Source organism: Colletotrichum truncatum, assembly GCF_014235925.2.
Source record: "Colletotrichum truncatum strain CMES1059 chromosome Unknown Contig_0001, whole genome shotgun sequence".
In the NCBI taxonomy this organism is placed as follows: domain Eukaryota; kingdom Fungi; phylum Ascomycota; class Sordariomycetes; order Glomerellales; family Glomerellaceae; genus Colletotrichum; species Colletotrichum truncatum.
Window position 1 is genome coordinate 9,848,084 of NW_027222398.1, and position 19,709 is coordinate 9,867,792.

Here is a 19,709-nt window from a genome sequence, read left to right on the forward strand (position 1 = left end):
GCTAATATGGTGTCTCTTATGTCGGTACCCGCGTGGCGATGCATGAGACCTCGATCCCTGTTGATATCCTATCAGACGACACAGACAAGCATGACAAGCATGGTGATGCGCAATTCTCCGAAAGACTTTCAAACAGGATTCGATCGTCGGCGTTTTTTGTGTCACTTCGGACGCAGGCTGGCAACAGGCTTCAGCTTACTAGGCGTTGGCCCTACTGTTTGCTTACACCGCTGATCGCTTCAGCTTGTTGTTCTTGTCATATTGTTGGATGTGGAACGTGAGGAATAAGAAATAAGTGAAACAAGCTGAAGGAGGAGAGCAGGATCGATGGGGGTGCACTGCTGATTGCCCTATTGAGGTGTATTGTTTGTCTGTGGCGAGTGCATTTAGTTCTTTCGTTCTTTCCGTTTTTGTCAAGTCGTAAACGACTCGATCTCCCCATTCACTGCCATCTTCTTTTCTTCTTCTTTTATTCTTCGTCTTCCTTTATCTATCTTCTCTCGTCACCAAACTCGAACTCCAACATTTGGAAGGGAGAGAAAAAATACCGACAAGTTTCGACTGATGATTACCCTCGCTACCTGACGAGGCCGCAAATCGCCACTTTGCTCCCTACCCTCTCGTCGACAACGTTCGAATCAACGTCTACTACTACGATGATGCCGATAATCCCTCTTCTTTTGGCGGTTATATCGACGCCGCTTGCAGCGCAAACTATCAGGAACTGGAACCAATGCTACTACGCCAAAGACTCACCCGCACATGCCAGCCTCGTACCATGTCTGAATGAGGATGATTCCCTGGCAAAGGGTAGCACCTCCAATTACAGCTCCAGCTGGTGCTGTTTTGCTGGCGATAACTGCGTGGTTCAGGCCTGCTGGGACAACGTGACCGCTGTTACATATCAGTATGGCTGCAATGATCCGACCTACGAGCATGAGAATTGTCCGCCAAAAGGGGGTCTAGACATGGGTAGGTTCTGTCAAATTCCTCATCCAGGAGACTCTGTTTAATGGGTTGATACAGGAAAGTCGCCTTGGATAGGCCTAGTCAGATGTAATGATAGCAGCAACGAAGGGTTCCAGAAATTCTGGGCATGCAACCATCCTGATACCTGTGGCGAGTACTGTCCGGTTGAGAGAGCCAGACCGCAGCAGACGCAGTCCGTCTGGCCAGATACAATCCAAAATCTGCCACCACTAGGCGGTTGCAGTGACTTGGGCACAAGGGTACTCGCGCTGTATGCTCCGACAGTTCTTAACTCAACAGGAGGTGTGCCAGCAACTGTCAATACCAACGGAAAACCAGCACCAACATACCCGAGTCCGAATAGCCAAAATGCTACGCCTTCATCTGTTACTCGAACTCAAATTGCATCTGATCCCGGCAGTTGGGCAACCGCAACTCCAACCGTAACGACTCGGCCGGAAGCAGCAGCAGCCCTGAGTGGAGGCGCCATCGCAGGTATTGCTGTTGGTTCGACTCTGGGTGCAGTTGCACTATTTGCCGGCTTCTTTTTCATGTGGCGCCGGCGTCGTCCCAGACATGAGGATGAAACTACTTATACAGCCGCTCCAACTTCTACACAAGATGTCTCGCAGGCTGGCTCGAGCGGTGCGTCGGAACTCGTGCCTCACGACAAACGAAACCTCCTGCAGCCTAATACTCCCTCCACAATTTCGGACGATACAGGGATTAGGCGGCCAGTATCCGATATGAGTATCAGTACGGTATCTCCCAGTCCGATGGGTACCCCGAGAACCCCAGGGTCGCCATACTATCAGCAGGGACCGTATGCTGGACATTCAGAGTTACCAAACGATCCCAAAGTGATCCATGAGATGCCAGCAATCAACGAGAGGTCCGAAATGCCGTAATATAGCGGCGTTGCGCCTGAGTGTGGCGAGTGGGAAGGAGTTCAACGGCTTGTTATTTTGATGATATCCTGATTGGAATGGCTTTGTTTTATTTATATATCAACAAGTCTTTGTTAGAGACAATGGCATGAACTGTTATCGTATGCTTGAAAAGAGTGTCTGCTAATCACCAAGTCAGCACTTGTCTATCTATCCCAATGTTGTCGATGTCAATCTCATATGACAACACGGGGCAATTATTATTCGATCTTGCTTAAATGCTGGAAGTGGAACAACAAGGCTTGACTAAGGTAGGCCAAAGATGGCCTTACACATTGGTTTGTACCCGTGACAAGTTGTACAATGTATTTACACCTCGCCTCGGACTCTTGAAATGACCTCAGGCGTAATACCGCTTTTCTCGCACGCACTTCTGAAGAAGCCTCCCTGACTCCATACCTCATGTGGCGTTCCATACGCTTCTATCTGCCCATCATTCAGCACAAGCACGCGGTCAAACATCATGGCCACCTCCATGCGGTGCGTCACTGCTACCAATGTTCTTTCCCTCAAAACCTGCCTGACTCTACGTGTAACCTGGGCGTCTGCTTCAACACTGAGTGTGCCTAGTGTTTCATCCAAAACACAACATTGAGGTTTCTGTAGTATTGCGGCTGCCAATGCAAGTAGTTGTGCTCTTGCTGTCCCAGGCGATAGTTGGTTGGATGCGGAACTATCGAGGGCGAGTGGTTGTTCATCATCAAGCCCAGCTAACTGATCGAAGTCGGATAACACGCGGGATACGTCATCGTCAGAATAGCGTTGTTCAGGGTCGACATTCTCGCGGACGGTGCTGGAAGGGAGAGGGACGGCATCATGGGGGACGGCGGTAAGAAATGATCGTAGCACCCGCAAGGGAATATCGGTGATGGACACTCCATCCAGAGTGATTGTGCCGATGGTCGGATCTAGCAGACGCAAAAGCAATGCGACAAACGTAGATTTACCGGCACCCGTGGAGCCAACAACTGCAACATGTGTACCGGCCGGGATATCTAGGGTTATGTTGTGGAGAGCTGTGGATGTGCTTTGGCTGCTTTCCTGACCGTGTGAGGCGCTCACGTTTTGTATGCCTATCTCTCCAGATGTAGGCCGTTGTGTCTCTGCAGCCATGACAGATCGAGAGGACTGACTGGCTTCGCCCTCTGAAGGGAGACAAGTAGCATAAAATGAAAGCCGATCGATCGCCACCATAGATTGGAGGGCACTCGTCGAGAACCTCATACCCTGTCGTAGGGATGCCGGTAGTACTAGTACCTGGCTCATGATTAGACCAATAATTGAAGGCGTCAACCTGTTTGAAGTCGCGACGACGATCAAGCCCGTTACTGCAATGATGCTGGTCACAATGGCGTCGAGTCGCACCTCAAGCCAACGCAGGTTTGCGGCAGCCAAGTAGCGGACATTGCTCCACGAGTCGAGACGCGTATGAAGGACAGAACGAGCCCAGGACTCGGACTTGTAGACGGCTATGCAGCTGGCGCCGTCAATACCTTCACTGAGTGCTGCATTGGCGCGAGCTCGTAAGTTGGCTTCGCGGGTTTTCACACTCTTCAGTCTTGGTGCGTACCGGAGCATCATAGCAATAACGGCAGCTAATCCCGGTGCAATTGCAGCTATCAGCTAACAGGAATTATAAGTGTAAGTGTCAAGCACACATTGAAAAGTGGAAAGGTTGTATATATCTACTGACCTTTGCCTGCATCATCAGCATTAAAGCGATGCCGCCAAGCAGGCGTGAGAGATGTAAGATGGCATTTCGAGTTGCTTCGACTAGCTCTCTGTCCGTTGTATCGACGTCTTTGGAGAGACGGTCCATCACACTACCGAGAGAGCAGCTTTGGAAAAACCACATTGGCGCCTCGACAACGCGCCGCAGCGATCGTTCCCACAGCGTATGGCTTGCACAAACCATTTTATTGGTGAGATAGATGCATAAGAAGTACGCTAAAATTGCCTCTCCAAATCCTAGTGTAATGAAGACTGCAAGAAATGCCAGTCCTGGGAGCTCTATCTGGTTGGAGGTCCACCATGACAACCATAGCACTACGCCAGCAGCCGCCACTTGCCAAGAGATTGAGAGGCCTATTGTTGTCGAAATTGTTCGGATGCCCCCCACAAGTTCCAGATAAAGATCATATGCTACGTGGCGTTTCTCGCGGGATGAAGACTGTATCCTCCTGGACTGGAGCACCGGGGATGGCGTAGGATCTGTTGGTCTCGGTTTCGAGCATAATGCTTCTGCCGCGGACTGTTCGTTTTTCACATCCGAGGAAAGGTCTTGTTCTGGGATAGAATACGGAAGATGCTTTTCAAGTTTGTCTAATGAGTCAAGCCAGCTCACTCGTCCATGTTCGAGCCACAGAACACGGTCACAACGGCGCGCCACGTCAACTTGATTTGTTACAAGGAGACGCGTCTTTGCTACCAGTGAGTTGCATATTGCCTGATCAAGTACCACCTTGGCGACCTCCGGGTCAAGGTTTCGGAGACAATCGTCGATAAGGACTACGTCAGCATCGGAGTACAGTGCTCGAGCGATACTGACGCGTTGTGCTTGCCCGCTTGAAAGACCTTGGCCGCCTGTGCCCACGACTGTAAGATCTCGGCCAGGTAACCGGTCAATGTCCACTTGAAGAGCGCATGCGCGGACCACATGTTGGTATCGCTCTAGGTCGAAAGGTTGGTTAAACACAATGTTACTGCGGATTGTACCACTCCGTATCCATGGCGATTGAGCGGCCAAGGCCACGGTAACTCCTCGACCCAACTGCATAATGCCCGTCTCAAGGCACATTTGGCCGGCTGCTGCAGCCAGTAGAGATGACTTTCCAGATCCAGGGTTGCCACAGATGGCTACCAGTTCGCCTCTGATAACCCTAATCTCGGTTTCGAAGGCCAATTGAAACGCATCTTGGGCCGGTGAATCAGGCCATACTAGTGTTGTGTTTTCCGTGACAATAATTGCCGATTCGGTCAGTGACCCCGTCTCCTTTTGTGTTGTGATATTTGTTGTAGTTCGCATTATTCCTGGTTCTTCGCTTTCCAACCACTCCTCAATCGCTTGACATCCCACGAGCAGGTCCTGTAGCTGCATAGCTGCCTGGGATGCCCGGATAACATGCGGTTTGAGAGCTAAAAACAGCGCCAATGAGGAGAACACTCTTGCAGGATCGAGTACACCGTCATGAAATGCGTTGTAGGCTGCGAGGCTGGCCATGGAAGCCAGCGTGGGCAGTAGCGCGCATCCTGCTTCCAACACCGCACGATTTTGCCACACCTTGTTCGCTGTCACCAGTTCCCATATTCTCATTTGACACAGTTTGTTTTGTACCATGGTCTGTGCCGACCATCCGGCGAGTTTGATGCCTCTGATTCCTTGAATTAGATGTTGGGTACAAGAGCTGCGACGTCGGCAGAACTCGCTGAGAGCCTTCTGATCCGTCCAGATACGGAGTGCCACATGGCTGAAGACTGGAAGCCCTGCGAGCAAGATGATGACGCCCGCTAAGGCTGTGATATCCACGTTAGTGACCAGCATGGGGATAGCAAGAATGAAGCTAGCCGGGACCGTCCAAAGGGCGTTGATGCCATTGATGGCTCCATCTATGCGAGACGCTTCGACAGAAGCGAGGTTGAAAATAGCACCATTACTCCAGTTCTTCTCGTTGCCATTGTATTTTGCCTTTCTGTTGGAAGTTGATCTCTCATCGCCTGAGCTATCCTTCGTGGTTTTGAGAAAGGTTGAAGATGGTGGCCGTACAAAAGCCTTTTCCATAATAATGCCAGTAAGTGCTACTTTGGCTTGTGTTCCAACACCCTCGAGCAGATATCGGGAAGTGTTAATCAGAATGCCGGCACCCATCTGAGTGAGTGCCATGGCGGCAACCAAGAGATACGTATGCGTGACAGGCGTGCCTCGCTGCCTGGGATCATCTGTCGTTATCCTTTCCCCGAGGAACATAGCATCGGCACCATCTGTGATCGGGTCTGACAAAGAGGCCAGAAGCCAGCGCAGTATGATGGGTGGAGCTGCAGCAGTGAGCATGGCTGCAAGTTCAGTGAGTCCTCCAATTATCAGGTCGCGCCGCAAGCACATTAGAATACTGAATGCAAGGCGCCGACCCGGCAAACTTGTGTTGGCTTGCCATGCTGATGGCCTGTCCCAGCATTGTGAGAGTTTCTGAGAAAGAAATTCGGCTTTCTGAGAGGCTGATATGATGCCTCCATCCTCGCTACCAGTCTTATCTTCTTCATCATCAACATCTGACCTTACAGTGGTCAACGGCTGTGGTGGTGCCCAGGAAAATAACAGAAGGCTCAACAAACAGAGGAAACGAGAGAGCAATCCCTGCACAGTGGCGTTCATCGCTGTTCATGGAAATGATGCATAAGATAATATACCCGTTTACCTTCACTTTCACGTAAAGGTATCAGGCTGTTAACGAAGGAAATTGAAAATATATTTACCCGAATTGGCAAGAAGACTCTGGGAATGAATACTTGAATCAAGACGAGAGATTCCAGAGCCATTTGTCTACCGCAATATCCGTACTGTTACGAGGGAAAAGCAGAAACGCGCTAAGTCAAATCTACAACGGCGTATCACTTGCACATAGTTAAAAGTTTGATACGTCGTATTTCCGAGTCATTTTATACAAGATAACTAATATAAAAAGCTTGACGAGAATAGTGGGAAAGCAAACTTACTTTCAGCTGAGTTTCAGGAATTTCTGGAGCCCGGACAGTCGGAACCCAACTTCCCTGCAGCATTGTTAGGTCGGACGATCCCAAGTCAAAGTCCGTAACTCGCCGAGGAGTTTGGGATTATGTGACACCAGAGACGTATTATGGTACGTAAATGACACATTTTGAACTCGCTGGTACGATTCTTTAGGTTTTGCACTTCGTCGCAGAACACCGAGCATCCGAGCTTGGCTCGCTGTCGTGCAAACTCAGTTAGACACCATACACAGTCTGATCCTTTATAAATAGAATAATCGAGATGAACCTATGTCTAGCCGAATTCAAATTATCTAGAAATTTTGTGCCTGCTCGTTAGACACGTAGACTGCATCGATTCACAGACTGGTAGCCATGTTTAATTCTCTATTTTGTCATTGCATGCAGAGCACTGAGATCTAGCCATCGCCAGTTATCATGACATCCCGTGACGGTAGTTGTGTGGTGGGCAGTTATCAAAAGCGAAGGAAGTCGCTCATACTATACGCTGGGTTTCCCGCTTTTGAATGAATCCGTATCTACGATGTACCAATCCGTTTTCCGTACTTATCAACAGGGATATTCTCCGCTCTAACCTTTTGTATGTTCCGCTTGATTGCATCCCAGTCACGGCAAGTATGTGTCTCGTGCTGGCCAACCAATTTCGGAACGAAATCTGTGTGGCCGGGGTAATGAATGAACTCAAACCTCTCCATGTTCATGTTGGCGGCACACATGGTTGCCTGTGATCGGGCATCAGTATTCAACACCTTCTCTTGTCGTTGCTCATGGATGCTTGAGAGCCAGGCTAGAGCTTCTTACCTGACGAATGCTCTCCAAGCAGTGTTCAATATGCTGCTTCGTGCACACTTCGTAGCCGCCGTCTAGGTTCAAGGCAAGTCTCATGTACGTGGTGCGAAAACATACCTAATGGTTGGGTTTAGCAAAGACAGACCAATTCTAACGTAATGAAGGAACCATTTTCTTTCTTACCAAACAATGTAGCTGGTGGAAAACGTTCCAGGCCACAGGCTGCAGCCCCTCAGGTTGTAGTGCATCTTTGTGGAAGTAGTCCGGTAATCCGTACTTGGCCGGCTCATGTATCGCAACAAAGGGCTTGCCAACTTCGCCAAACACTCGTTAGCTCTCTGCTCATTCTTATATCGGGTGGTTGTTGAATGATGGTCAAGCCCTCAAGCCAGCTTACAGGAAATCAAATCAAGCCACTTCTGGTTGGAACCTGGAGCTGTAAAGTTATATGAAGAATCGTGTTCGAACTTCTTGCGAACAAGCGGGACTACGCGAGGGTTAGAATAGCCATTACATTAGAAGTAGTTACATACCATCTTTGATGAACGGGGCTTCGTCGATGGTCGCCATACCCAACCCAGCAGCTGGAGAAGGGCTCTTGGGCTCAGGAATGCATGCAGCCTGATTATGCCCATGGGCCTCTTTGACAGCAGCCTCATAGCCGTATCTCCCCAAACTAAAACCCACTGCAACAGATAGAAGGCAACAGACGAAAGCGCTGACCAAGAGGCGAAAAGTAGATTCGGCGGGTCGGACACGGAGTGGTTGAGTTGATGACCCTTCTTCACTGAGCGTTTCTTCGCTCTGCCGTAAAGCGGAATACTTCGATGAAGGAATAGTAGGAGACATCTTTGAAATTGTCTGTACCACACAAAATGGAATCTTGAAAAAAGGGTAATGAATAAAATCCAAGAATGTCACGGTTGTCTTCGTTAGCACAAGCTAAGCGGTGCTCAGGCGTTTTTGCGTTTCGCGAACAGCGGTGTTCTCTCGTTAAATGATGTCAAAGAACTCCACCCCCTCTAGCAACTTCTTAAACTTCGTACTCTGTGGAGTACAATGTTGCTCAAAAATCCCCGCCCTTTAACAAAGCTTGAGTCAGTATGCAAGTCCTCAAACTAAGGTTTTACACAAACCTTGATTTGTACTTACACTGCGCTAAGCCATCCAGCTGATACTGGTATCCCGCCGGATCACCGGCCTACTTAATCAGTAATCAGCATCGGCCCCATGCTGGCAGAAGTATCCTGGTTTAATACAATCACAATAAAGATGGATGGATGTACTGGCTAAGTGTATATCGGGGCATGAAACGGATGAGGTGTTCTCGTGGATCAACTTCCTGCCACGTCTCTCAACAAATCCAATAGCATTTTGCCGGCTTTTTCCTGCATATGGAAACCTCAAGACGTTGCTACACCATCACCTCCTCGTTATAGACTTTTGGCGTTACATTGGTTCTTCTGTCCCTTGACAATTCTTTCTCTAACCAACGAAAGCTCAAACATGATTTAGACACAATGGCAGCTTCACTATTCTTCTTCGGCGACCAATCCCAGCCAGCAAGTGTGTATCGAGAAATCATTCGCACCTTACAGAAACGCGCCCGTCCCACAACATCATGTCTACATGTATTTTCTAAACAGAAACTGGGAGGCCTAGTGGATAAAAACCATGGCATTCTGGAATGGGCAGATATGGTCACTTCCACAGTAGAAGAAGATAAGACGAACCCGATGACATCAGCCCTTGTGCCTTGTATTGCACAATTTGGCTCTCTACTATGGTTAGTCTGCAAAACCTTTCAAGATATTCCGGTTCAAAAGTATTGGTACTGATACTAGGGTATTGTTTAACCCTATCATTTAGGAAATCACATCATGACATGGATCTTTTGGGTGAAAATTGCCAAATCTTTGTTGGGCAATGTTCGGGTCTCATTCTTGCATGCGGGGCGGCAGCTGCCACAAGCTCCGAGCATCTCGTTAAGCTATCCGCCGAGATGCTGCAAATCGTTGTACGAATGACCAAGTTCGTTACTCAGCGATCTTGGGAAATTGAACCATCTGAGGACCATAGTTGGGCAACTGCTGTCCAACTCCCGAGAGAAGAGTGCCTTAATGGCATCAATCATTGTCTTGAGCATAGTGTGAGTGAACCCATCCCATTCTGACATTACCTTAGCATAAGCAGACTTCTCGATCCTATAAATATATGGTTAACAAGTGTACACTATTAGAGTCTACCGGATTACAAGAAAGCATATGTAAGCTTTCAATCGGAAGAATGGTCTGTGATTTCGGGTCCACCATCGACATTGCGTCTTTTATTATCAGGAGTTTTCGCCAATGCATCCAAAAAAGAACTTCCAATCTTTGCTGCATACCATGCAAGCCACCTTCGAGAGCCCCAGTATGTACAAAAAGCACTTTCTTATCTTTGATGTCTGAATTTTAGCGAGTACACCTTGTTCGAGTGACTCAATGCCGTCTAACACGGTCATTACAGATATGATGATATTTTAGGATCTTCTCCAGTCTTGGATATCTCAATACGATCAGGCGTTCAGATATTGTCTTCAAGCACAGGTGAAGCATACGAGGGCAGCATGCTGCGTTGCGTACTAATGCAAGCGCTTCGCGACATTCTTCAGCAGCCTGCTTCTCCGTCACGAGTTCTCCGCAAAGTTCAGAATCAGCAAAACTCTGCTACCAATCCATTTAGATTTCATACCTTCGGGCCCTTGTGTCAGTATGCTCCTTTTTATCACCAATTAAAAACGGCCGGAATCAGAATATGCAAGGTTCCCGCCCTTTGCCTGAACGAATCAGGGCCCAACGGAACTAATGACGATAATGAGAACTTAGAGGAAGTGGAAGAACAAGATAGTGATGAAGATGACCATATCATTGCTATTACGGGCTACTCTGGTAGATTCCCAGGCGCCCAAAGTGCCACCGAACTGTGGGATTTGCTCTGCGAAGGGCGTGATATGTCCGGTCAGGTAACTTAACCTGAGTCCCAGTTCATTTTCTCCAGGCTTAGTACTGATGTACAAGAACAGATGCCGACAGAAAGGTTTGCTCAAGGGTCTCTAGATGCCTTGCCGACAGGTTGCTTCCTTGATGATGCCGGTCAGTTTGACACGCAATTTTTCAACATGTCAGGTCGTGCCACGCTTCAGACGGATCCGGCACACCGACTGCTTCTTCTTGTAACGCATGAAGCATTAGAGATGTCAGGTTATAACGCAGCATTGCACACCCGACATGTCGGCACCTATATTGGGCAAGCCACTGATGACTGGCGGGAGTACAACATGGATCCAGACGATCCTTATTATGTCACTGGAGGCTTGCGAGCCTTTGGTCCAGGCCGGCTCAATCACTTCTTCGGCTGGGATGGTCCATCTTTGTCAGTGGATACAGCGTGCTCATCAAGTGCCATGGCTATTGACCTCGCCGTTCAAGCTCTGAGAGGTCATAAATGCGAAATGGCCGTCGCAGGTGGTGTGAACATCATTACAGGCGATAATGATTCTGGCATGTATGCAGGCCTCGGCCGTGGCGGCTTCTTAGGCAGCGCCGGTACTGCGTGCAAGACTTTTGATGCTACTGCAGATGGATACACTAGGGGTGAAGCTGTGTCTGTTGTGATTCTCAAGAGATTGAGAGATGCCAGAAAAAGCGGTGATACAATCCATGGTGTCATCAGAGGTATCGTTACGAATCATTCGACAGACACAAGTCCTATCACACGTCCATCAGTGGCTGCTCAAAAAGACCTCCTACGTCGAGTTTTAAATGAATCCTCAAGGGAGCCTGAAGATGTATCATACGTTGAGGTCCATGGCTCAGGGACTCAAGCCGGTGATAGAGCCGAAGTTGAAGCTGTTGCAGCTGTTTTAGGGGGCGAGCGCCACGGCCATTGCCGCACTACGATCAGGCCAGGTAATCTTCGTATTGGCAGTGTAAAAGCCAATGTCGGACATAGTGAAGGAGCAGCGGCGATTACTGGTCTTGTCAAGTCCTTGCTGATACTTCGTCATGGCCGGATTCCTCCGCATATCGGCCTTAAAACTGGACCAAATGCTAACTTTCCTCAGCTCAAAGATTTGAATATTCGAATCAACTTAGAAAATGAGCCACTGCGTGACCAAGCCAACAATGGTCAGAACCATTCAGAGCAATACCCATCAGCTATCATCATCAACTGTTTTGGAGCTGCTGGTGGTAATACCAGCATTCTTATCGAGCAAGCGCATAAAGAGATAGAGTCAAATCAGGTCTACAAACAAGAAGAAGAAGTTGACAATCCCGGATTTCAAACATATCTCATAACCATTTCAGCGAAGACCCGGTCTTCCCTTCTGGGCAACAAGCTTCGACTTCTCGATTTCCTGAAGCAAACACCAAATACCCAGCTATCTGATCTATCCTACACCACCTGTGTGCGGCGAAATCACTACAAATTTCGCTCTGCTTACCTCGCTAGAACTATTGAGGATCTTCTACAGCAGTTACATAACGACACTGAACCACTTGATTCAGTTGGTGTATGTCCACCACTCTCTAGTTCACCGCCTCAGGTCGTTTTTGTCTTTCCTGGACAGGGCATCAAATTAGCTGGGGCAGCTCAAACGCTATTTAAATCTAATGATGTGTTTCGAGAAGCCTTGTGCGACTACAGCAGCCTAAGTGAGGCTTTAGGATTTCCGGGTGTGCTCGATCACCTTACCATTACTCCGACTGACAGTGATGCAATGAGAAATACAGACAAAGTCGCAAAGGATACGGTTTTGGAGCAAGTCTCACTGGTCACACTAGAGCTTGCGCTTAGCAGTATGTGGAAGAAGTGGGCAGTACGACCCTCCATCGTCCTTGGACACAGTCTCGGGGAGTACGCAGCCATGCATGAGGCTGGGATTTTGTCCGCCTCCGATACCATTTGGTTGGTAGGCAAGCGTGCCAGTCTAGTACAGCAAACATGTACAGCGGACGAGTGCCGCATGTTGGCTGTGTTTGCGAAAGGCGGTGATCTTGAACCAATCATGAAGGACTTCAGAAGAATCGAGGTTGCTTGTTGGAACACGCCTTTACAGATCGTCGTCGCTGGGCCCATTGACGACATCCTTGCGTTCCAAAACAAAATCAAAGCAAGAGGAATGAGAAGCGTCCTGATACCCACTCCATACGCTTTCCACACGGCACAAATGAACGGAATTCTGGATCAGCTGCGAAATATCACCAAAACCGTTTCTTTTACGAGTAAGCCCCGTGTCAATTTTCTATCGACAGTCTACGGCACAGTGCTCAAATCTTGCTCTTCATGGTCTGAGTACCTGGTCAATCATGCCCGACAACCCGTTCGCTTCTCTGAGGCACTTCAAACTGTGATGTCACTGAATTCCAATTGCAACACACTCTTCATAACCTTATCGCCGACTCGCTCATGCCACGACATGGTAGCAGCTAATGCCACTAGCACTAGAGACAATGTCGTAGATATCCTCGAAACAATGCGCGATAACAATCCTGACTGCTTAAGCATTATGGCGTCTAGCTTGGCAAAGGGCTACACCAGCGGAGTTGACATCGATTGGGTGCGATATTTCAAAGCGACGAAAGGAACGGTAAGACTATTAGAGCTTCCACCCTACCATTTTGACTTGAAGGACTACTGGATTCCTCTGGTAGGAAAGTCCAAGCAAGTTAGAACATTGTCAACATTATCGCCCACTTGTTTCTCATCATCCACCCGCCCCCTTGCTACGGGAGCAAAGGAAGCCACAACAACAGAAGTCATTCGGAATCTCTCACAAGAGCCTCTAAGAAGCTTGATATCGGGCCATGCTTTCCGTGAGAAAGCAATCTGTCCAGCAGGTGTGCTTATCGACCTGGCCTTTGTTGCAGCCCTTGAGATGCTCGGCAATCAGGCGAAACTACGTTCTCTCAGGCTGAGTTCATTACGCATACTATCCCCTATCATACTTGAAGGCCAAGATAGCGTCGATGCAAACAAGTCTCTCAAGGTCACGGTGGAGAAGCTCAAAAAGTCTTCTGAACTTCGAGTCAAGTTCTCGAGCTGTGGTAAGCCGTCGAAGCACCATGCAAGCTGCATCGTACATGTCACAGAAGACTTAAGTCCTGGCAGCGAAAACAGCTGCTGTTCCGCGGTTAACACACTTCTTCGTGCCAGCTCTCGCATTATGAAGCTGCGCTACAGCACCTGTGCAAATCACTTTACGCAGCCAATGATTTACAAGATGTGGGCGTCTGTCATGCACTATTCCCCCAAGTATCAAGTTCTCCAGGATTTGGTAATGGCATCTGCGGGCTACGAAGGTGCTGCCAGAATCCTGACGACTGCCTCTGAGAATGACAGTCAAACCTATGTAGCAGACCCTGTTTGGCTGGACGGCATCATGCAGGTTGCCGGGTTTACGGTGAACATGAATGTCGCAGCTACACCTGGAGCTGTATACATTCTAACGGAGTGCGCGAAAGTTACTTTCTGGGACTGTCCAAAAGAACAACATGTGTATTCATGTTACACACACGGTAAATTGTTGTCCGGGTCTGCGGATATCCTGATGGACGTCTGGGTTTTTGATGAGCATCAAGACATGAGTTTGGTGGCCATCGTCAACGGCTTGCGGTTTCACAAGCTTGATGGTAAGGACGTCAAGCCTATCAGCTCCAGAAATCCTTCTCTTCTTCTACCTGCAGAGACACTACTAGTTAGTGATAGTGAGCCGAACGTCGCAACCAGCTCGAACCTTACCAACAATTCTGTCGAACCCTCCAAGTCCGGTACTAGTTACGGTCTTAGGATACCGGAGCGAAAAGCAATTCTCGAGCGACTCATAATTCTACTGGCCAAAGAGACATTTTCAGACCCCGCTGAGATCAACGAAGAAACAATCATGGCAGACTTGGGCATCGACTCGCTACTAACATCATCCGTAGCTCAGAGTGTGCACACCGAGTTGAACGTCGAAGTACCACTCCTAGCATTTCTAGAGAGCCGGACCGTTGGTGACCTGGCCACACTCTGCGCTATGACTCTTAATGGTACTAGCACTAATGGTTCTGATGGGAAAGACCCAGATTCGAGTGGAAACCCCGCGAAACGTTCTTACATCAATGGCAGCGATTGCGCCATTGATTCTTCAGAATGGCCCAACACACAGGATTCTAGCAGGCTGAGAGCCACGCACTCCATCACAAGAAACTTGGAAATGGGTCATTCAAGCAGAGTTGTGCTGATGCAAAAGTCTGTTCACTCAAAAGAGAACATGTTTCTGCTACCGGATGCATCTGGGAGCAGCGCTGTCTACACCGGTCTTCCCCCCAATTTATCCATCGACACAAACATGTCTTACTTTGCTCTCGAATCACCATTTCATGGAATGGAAACAGCTCCTGATTGTTCCATGGAGAGATACTGTTCCTTCTTTGTCGAAGCCATCCGACGCGTTCAGCCTTTGGGACCCTACATGCTCGGGGGTTGGTCACTCGGGGGCCGTGTTGCATATGAATGTGCAAGACAGCTTATACAGCAAGGGCAACATGTGGCAGGGTTGTTTCTTATCGAGTCGTACGCATCTCTCACTCCACATCTCCCTACAGGTCTAGATGAGATCTCGGTCAAACATCTTGAGAGCACAGGCTTTTTTGAATGGTCTCGGCGAAAACCAGAAACAAAAATGGGGACTGCTGAGTGGCAGAGACAGCATATCCTTCGTCTCATACTTATGAATAGCGCCTATGTGCTTCCGAACTTGCATGCCAAAGGCCATGAAAAGCTATTGTCGGTACCGGTGCAACTAGTGTGGTCAGCACAAGGCGACTTTTCACAATTTCCCGCCAAGATTCTGCAGGCGAAATCCGAAATTGAGACAAGATGTACAATGAGAACTTCCACGAAAAATGAGAAACACTGGTTGGAGAAGCCACGGCTGGAAGAAGTGGTGGCAAAGCATTCTGACGAGTGGCAGCGTCTGATAGGGACAAATGTGCAGCGGCATATTGTGAAAGGGGATCATTTTGACATTATGCTTCCAAGAGTTCGCGATGATCTGGCTCATGTGCTATTGAAAGCGGTGAGTTGGTTTCGCGGTTCTGACAGGGTAGACCATGGGGCCTTGCAACATGTTGCTTAACAACGGAAGCCTTCTACGCCGCAAAATCATTTATCAAATCAAACGTGCTGTTTTATCACAACGTTTTGAACAAATCCTTTTATGTTTCTGAAGTTTCAGCTTCTCACCTTTGTTCTGCCTTTGGTGTATGATACATTGTTACTGATGGTTCGTTGACTTGTTTTGATTATTGCCTCGAAACCATTGCACTACGCCTCAGTAGCACAGATGTTTGGATGTGTGATAAAATGGAATAACGACATGGAGCATATCTCATATTCTAGTTACATTAGTTACCTACGTTTGAGCCACCAGTACAACAGCATTCCAAGTCCTGCACATGCCGAAAGTCGCTGTGCTAGCTTGCGCAGCAGAAGCCTCTCGCCCGCCCTATGCCCTTGAACTTCCCAAAAGTCACCCCCAGAGTTCTTCCATGGATAGGCCGTCTCAGGAATAGGTAAGCACAGAAATTCGCAGAGCGGCCCCCAGCCGTCCTTGGGCCCAGAGAAAATTAGCATCCTCTCTGGATTTTCCTGCACAATGGCTTCGATTCGGACATGATGGCCGTCGTAGGGTGCCCGTCCGGGTACTGCCTCAGCCCAACCGCCATAGGCTGTGTCCATAACAAGGCGCAGAAAGGGCCACCAAGCAGCTCGGAACGGATCAAGTGGGTGAAGAAGACGGAACACAACCGAACGACGTAGAGCAAAAACGGTCTTTTCCATGGATGCACGCCACGGCTCATAATCCCTCTTTGAGACGATAATTTTAGCTTCAGGATAGGCTGCTGCAAGATCTTCGGCAAAGAGAAGAGCATGGGGACATTTTACGACGTCGTAATCGCCAAGAAGTTTATCGAACTCGGCGCGCCCATACGGCTTACACCGCCCGTGATACTTGGCCTCGATGGCTTCGGTCCACAGAGGGATCGTTTCTTGCCAGTTAGACCACATGGCTTGGAATGAAAAGACATTGAAACCGAGTTGTTCTAAAGCAGCATTCAAAGCTATGCCTTAGGTTAGTACAGTTGCTGATATGTGAGTATAAGTAAGGCTATGGCTTCTTCAAGGGAAACAAACATTCTGTTGCTGTGCGTGGAAGGCCGAGAAGTAGCAGTCTCATAGGCCGCGTTCTCGTCTTATTCACGGAGTCTATGAGACGTGGACTTCCTTCCATCTCTGCAATTGATTAGCACTTGGCTTTTGCTCTGCACCCGTTTGACAATAACTTACTGGATATCTTCGCAACGAATTGTATTCTCCCTTCAGGCGCGGCCTTTTTCTATTTCCGATCAATTTTATTTGGGTTTTGCTTCGAGTATTCACGTATCTCAACTTGCTGAAGCCAGAACGAGGCTTCTATAAGTGCTTTTTCAACGTTAAAGAACTCTTTAGTGTATTCATTACTCGTGCGGGTGTCTCGGATTGTCTGACAATACCCCAGTGCGTGGTTACACATTTATTTATGGGGAATACATACGGGCTAGTGACTCTCATTTCAATAGACTTTGCCTCATCAAAACGCCGAACCCTAAAGTCAGAGAGCAGCACTGCCAGGGCGTATGCCCGGCTAATCCTACTCTTGCCGGTTCTTCATATTCTCTTACGGCTCAGACATGTTGGTACATAAAATCTACCTCCTTCAGCCCAGCGAAAAGATTTGGCGTGCAAGCGGCCAAAGAAGGGCAGCAAATCAAGAAAATCTCTGAACACCCTCTGGGGCTTTTCCTTTCTACATAGCTAAATCGTTGTGACGAACCTGTGGAGCTACCACCTCGTAGAACGTGCTTAGCAATGCGTTTCGCTCCTTACAATGGCCATACGATATCTCGTGTCACGATCGCAGATCCTTATAACCTAAATAGCGGTATGTGCTTCTTCCACAAGCAGCCCCGTGACACAAATAATTCCTTGGAAAATACCGCGACTGAGTCATGAGTGGCCGTTATTGACACCGTCATGCAATGGATTCTTCAAGGGATGATAAATGAGACTCTTTTAATTGCATTACAGACAATGATAACCAAAGCCTCGTAGCTTCGAAACCCCAGTAGTATGTATGCATTGCTTCCCAAACTGTACGACGCAACCCCAGGAGTTGTGTTCCGTGGCGCCTTCTGGGCGCAAATGACATGTCACAAGATTTACAAGTTCTAAAATAATAAAATTGGGTAACTTGAGAAGAAAAAATTGCATTTAAGTTGCATCCATGCTGAAAAATGAAACCTCAACGATAGCATTGAATAGCACTGGTCAACTGTCAAGTACCGCCTATGACTAACCAAGAAACCTTGGAACTTTACGATGATTTGGGCAAGAAATTGTAAATTCATAGCTTCCCAACTTGCTCTCTACATCTTGATTCTCAAGATCATCAGAATATACAGTCTGCCTTACTCTTCCGATAGCCCACGCATTGATCGATACAGTGTACTCTAGCATACAATGTCTGCGGCAACGCTCAAAGTATGATGTTTGTTGACAGCCACCGATCTGTCTCCATCTGCGTTCAGTGACTATCATATCTCGTTGCCTGATAGTGTGAACTAGATGGACTTGCCATTCCCGTAGCGGTCCGCGGATAGCCGTGTCCTACGCCTTTCCTGACTCCGCTCCGCCACTGTAGGCCGAATCAACGGGAAGAGTTGGGTGCGGGATAGCTTTCTCCATATCGTCATCCTGTCCGGGGTTCGCGGTCTGATACTCGAGCCATTTGAACATGGCATAAACGACATATGACAGAAGTGCACCTGCAAGAGGACCCAGCCAGTAGATCCAGTGGTAGTTGACGAAACCGGCGATTACAGCCGGTCCGAATGAGCGTGCGGGGTTGATAGACGTTCCGGTCCAGTTCGTGGCCGTGATATGGGCGACAAAAACTGAGATACCGACGCCAATTGGTGCGAGATATGTCGCGCGGTGCTTCTCAACAGCAAGAAAGTAAACAGTCAAAACCAACTGTGCTGTTAGAAGGAGTTCGATGAAGAAACCTTGAGGGATTGTAGCTCCATTTCCGAGCGTGTTGTTGACGCGGAGTGGTCCAGGTAAAACTCCGTACACAACGGCGGCGGCAGCGATACTGGCCGCAAGCTGAGCGGGCACAATGCAAACAGCACGGAGTGGCTTGACTGCGCCAACAAGTACGAGACCAAGAGTTACCTTAGGCATAGTCAGTACATTATGTCAAGATGACGATTGGTGGCCGGGGAGTCAAACCGCAGGGTTGAACATTCCACCACTGACACGGTAGAAGATCCACACGTTAATGGCGATAGCAGTGCCGAAAGATGCTGCTATGTACAGCAAACTGTCAGGCCCAAGGGGAGCTTGCAAGTTGCTTCCAGCGTTGGTAACGATGGCGGTCTGCGCTCCTATGAACGAGAGAAGCAGGAACATGAACGTTCCACAGAACTCGCCCAGGACAATTACCAAGAGGTTGCGCGAAGGAATAGAGTACGGGTAGCCGCGCTTCTCCGGAGGAGCATGAGCAGCATGTACCGCATCGACGGCTTGCCTTACAGGTGCGTGGGCGGCTGTGGGCGACATTTTGTAGGGTCTTTGTTTTGAAAAGGGTCAAAGAGTTTCGAGATCAGATGTAAGAACTTGGTAAGACTGATGGCTTGGATTATAATGAGCTTTTCAAACACGAATATTGCCTTCTTTAAGTACTTTTCCTTCAACTCTATCTGAAATTTGAGGCTTTCGATAAGATTCTCTTGTTCTCAACCGTCTGTCATGATCTTGTGAAGACGACAAGAGCTCACGTCATCGGCCGGATGCAGTATTCAGGGAACATGCTGCTTAGTCGTTGGGCATCAACTCACCTCGTGATGCTACACGCGATCACGATGTTTTCAAGTGGTTGAATGATCTTAGTTTTGGGCTGCTCAGGACTCGGGCATGGATCTGTATGTCTTGCCGTTGCAGTGATGATCGTTTCGAGGGCTTGTTTTCACAATAGAAACCTGCTGAACTAAGCTCTATAGCGCTTTGTTCCAAGCTATACCTTGCTTTCTACATACAATCATCCAAGAGATGAGGTAGTATGATGCATCTAACCCCTCGGTATTGACCAGTCTGTATGTCTTGGTACGGCAGTGCTGATCTTTTCAAAATATT

General features: G+C 48.4%; 6 protein-coding genes across 6 annotated transcripts; 2 read left to right on the top strand and 4 right to left on the bottom strand.

Annotated features, from left to right (window-relative positions):
- Positions 1–659: 659 nt before the first annotated feature.
- Positions 660–1,877, top strand: CTRU02_202758 (uncharacterized protein; the record flags this gene model as incomplete). The annotated part of the gene is made up of 2 exons (XM_036728922.1): positions 660–972; positions 1,027–1,877. The coding sequence occupies 2 exons, from the start codon at positions 660–662 to the stop codon at positions 1,875–1,877; spliced, it is 1,164 nt and encodes a 387-aa protein (XP_036579437.1).
- Positions 1,878–2,225: 348 nt separating this feature from the next.
- Positions 2,226–6,285, bottom strand: CTRU02_202759 (multidrug resistance-associated protein; the record flags this gene model as incomplete). The annotated part of the gene is made up of 5 exons (XM_036728923.1): positions 2,226–3,539; positions 3,610–3,811; positions 3,863–4,913; positions 4,947–5,608; positions 5,636–6,285. The coding sequence occupies 5 exons, from the start codon at positions 6,283–6,285 to the stop codon at positions 2,226–2,228; spliced, it is 3,879 nt and encodes a 1,292-aa protein (XP_036579438.1).
- An 892-nt stretch (positions 6,286–7,177) lies between these two features.
- On the bottom strand, positions 7,178–8,297 carry CTRU02_202760 (uncharacterized protein; the record flags this gene model as incomplete). The annotated part of the gene is made up of 5 exons (XM_036728924.1): positions 7,178–7,381; positions 7,461–7,565; positions 7,632–7,762; positions 7,846–7,935; positions 7,982–8,297. 5 exons carry the CDS (start codon positions 8,295–8,297, stop codon positions 7,178–7,180), a joined length of 846 nt encoding a protein of 281 aa, XP_036579439.1.
- A 671-nt stretch (positions 8,298–8,968) lies between these two features.
- Positions 8,969–15,612, top strand: CTRU02_202761 (uncharacterized protein; the record flags this gene model as incomplete). Its single annotated transcript, XM_070204086.1, has 8 exons — positions 8,969–9,016; positions 9,095–9,234; positions 9,318–9,597; positions 9,688–9,860; positions 10,011–10,452; positions 10,513–12,187; positions 12,212–14,654; positions 14,706–15,612. 8 exons carry the CDS (start codon positions 8,969–8,971, stop codon positions 15,610–15,612), a joined length of 6,108 nt encoding a protein of 2,035 aa, XP_070062668.1.
- A 272-nt stretch (positions 15,613–15,884) lies between these two features.
- On the bottom strand, positions 15,885–16,767 carry CTRU02_202762 (uncharacterized protein; the record flags this gene model as incomplete). Its single annotated transcript, XM_036728926.1, has 2 exons — positions 15,885–16,597; positions 16,671–16,767. The coding sequence occupies 2 exons, from the start codon at positions 16,765–16,767 to the stop codon at positions 15,885–15,887; spliced, it is 810 nt and encodes a 269-aa protein (XP_036579441.1).
- Positions 16,768–18,182: 1,415 nt separating this feature from the next.
- CTRU02_202763 (uncharacterized protein) lies at positions 18,183–19,136 on the bottom strand (the record flags this gene model as incomplete). The annotated part of the gene is made up of 2 exons (XM_036728927.1): positions 18,183–18,749; positions 18,807–19,136. 2 exons carry the CDS (start codon positions 19,134–19,136, stop codon positions 18,183–18,185), a joined length of 897 nt encoding a protein of 298 aa, XP_036579442.1.
- Between the last annotated feature and the right edge of the window lie 573 nt (positions 19,137–19,709).